Here is a 1864-nt window from a genome sequence, read left to right as displayed (position 1 = left end):
TGTATGTATGTATGTATGTATGTATGTATGTATGTATGTATGTATGTATGTATGTATGTATGTATGTATGTATGTATGTATGTATGTATGTATGTATGTATGTATGTATGTATGTATGTATGTATGTATGTATGTATGTATGTATGTATGTATGTATGTATGTATGTATGTATGTATGTATGTATGTATGTATGTATGTATGTATGTATGTATGTATGTATGTATGTATGTATGTATGTATGTATGTATGTATGTATGTATGTATGTATGTATGTATGTATGTATGTATGTATGTATGTATGTATGTATGTATGTATGTATGTATGTATGTATGTATGTTTCGTGATTTCGAGATTCACGCATGACTGAACGTCGGTGATATGCTTATTTTTCATTGTTCAGCTTCACAATCATTCATTCTTTTGATCGCAATTGACTTTAAAAGGAGTTTGAAGCAAAAATGGGCGAGTGTGGTATGAGATAGTGACAACGTTTGGGGAGAGAAAGAAAGAGAGAAAGAAAGAGAAGAAGAAGATTTTTAGTATGATAGTTAAATTCACCCAGTCAAGCAATTCATTAGATTATTTTTGTGAAGCACAATTTTCGTGGTCTCCAACCGTGTTCCTCAATGAGTTTTGCTGTCAGTTGGTCTTGAGACATAACTTTCGACTTTGAAAATAATTGTAACTAGATAACAAAACCTAAATAAGCAGGTAAGAAGGTGAAGAATCTCAGAGCTAAGAATTGTGTTAGAAATGTTTTCAAATAATACGAGAAGTTTTTTGTCTTTGTTGCAACTTCCTGACCATGGTCAGGACATATCGAATAGTTGGAAAGTGAATTCGAAATACGAATATTATTATTATTATTATTATTATTATTATTATTATTATTATACGGGTTACTCAGGTTTTGGGGATTATCACGAAGACAGTGATGGTGATTGCGATGGATGGATGGATGGATGGTGGAGTGATTTGATGGATAAAGTGATCATTCATGAAGACACATACATATTGTCTAGGAATTTTTTTAAATCTACATTTATTTAATAAAATCAATAATGTTGTCTTTCTTTCATTCTCTCTTTCTTTCTCTCTCTCTCTCTCTTTCTATCTTTCTCTTTCTCTATATATATATTTATCTATATATATTTATATGTGTGTGTGTGTGTGTGTGTTACATAAATTTTTCTTATACAAAGAAACTAAATTTATTAAAATACGAGAAAAAGATGTTATATACTCTATGCTAACAATAACACGTGGTGGTCGATACTGCACAGGGACGAATAGGTAATTTTTAGTTTTTATTATTATTAAACAAATAATAATAACAAATAAATATTAATATCAAATAAATAGGAAAAAATTTGTTTTAAAAAGTTTTTATTAATAATTTATTTTGAAAAAATATTTGATGAAACATCCTTATTATACGTACTAAGTACTGAGACTAAACTTCCAAGTACAAATGATTACTATTCAGTTCTAATCAAATCACTAATCATCGCACAGATCGCACAGAATTAGGGAAGGCAAGAAAGCAATGTCGTCAAAATCAAATTCCAATGCTAATCCCAATCAGGAAATATCCCAGTTGATCAGGAATTTGTCCTACATTAATCAGCAATCTCCTGACGATGATGTTGGTTGTTGGTGTTATATTTTAGTAGTTTTTAATTTTATCATATGGTTTACTTTTTTTTAATAAAATCTATTTTTAATTTAATTTTAAAAAGNCTGATTGAAAAGTTAAAATCAGTGAAATGTGGTCTCAAAAACTTTGCTCCTAACTTGGGATCCCACAAGGTATAAACTTTTATAAATTTATAAATTTATATCATTATGAGAAACCATATCAT

General features: G+C 28.8%; 1 protein-coding gene across 1 annotated transcript in view; it reads left to right on the top strand.

The window, feature by feature from the left end:
- Positions 1-807: 807 nt before the first annotated feature.
- The window catches only part of HELRODRAFT_173423 (hypothetical protein), a gene marked incomplete at both ends in the record, with an annotated part of 3227 nt that continues 2170 nt past the window's right edge, over positions 808-1864 (top strand). The window contains 2 exons of the mRNA XM_009020030.1: positions 808-836; positions 1518-1647. Coding sequence (XP_009018278.1) covers positions 808-836; positions 1518-1647 — 159 coding nt within the window. The remainder of the gene's footprint in view (positions 837-1517; positions 1648-1864) is intronic.

Source organism: Helobdella robusta (genome assembly GCF_000326865.2).
Source record: "Helobdella robusta unplaced genomic scaffold HELROscaffold_26, whole genome shotgun sequence".
Classification (NCBI taxonomy): Eukaryota; Metazoa; Annelida; class Clitellata; order Rhynchobdellida; family Glossiphoniidae; genus Helobdella; species Helobdella robusta.
The sequence above is the reverse complement of the archived record's forward strand: the minus strand, read 5'-3'. Positions and strand labels throughout refer to the sequence as shown.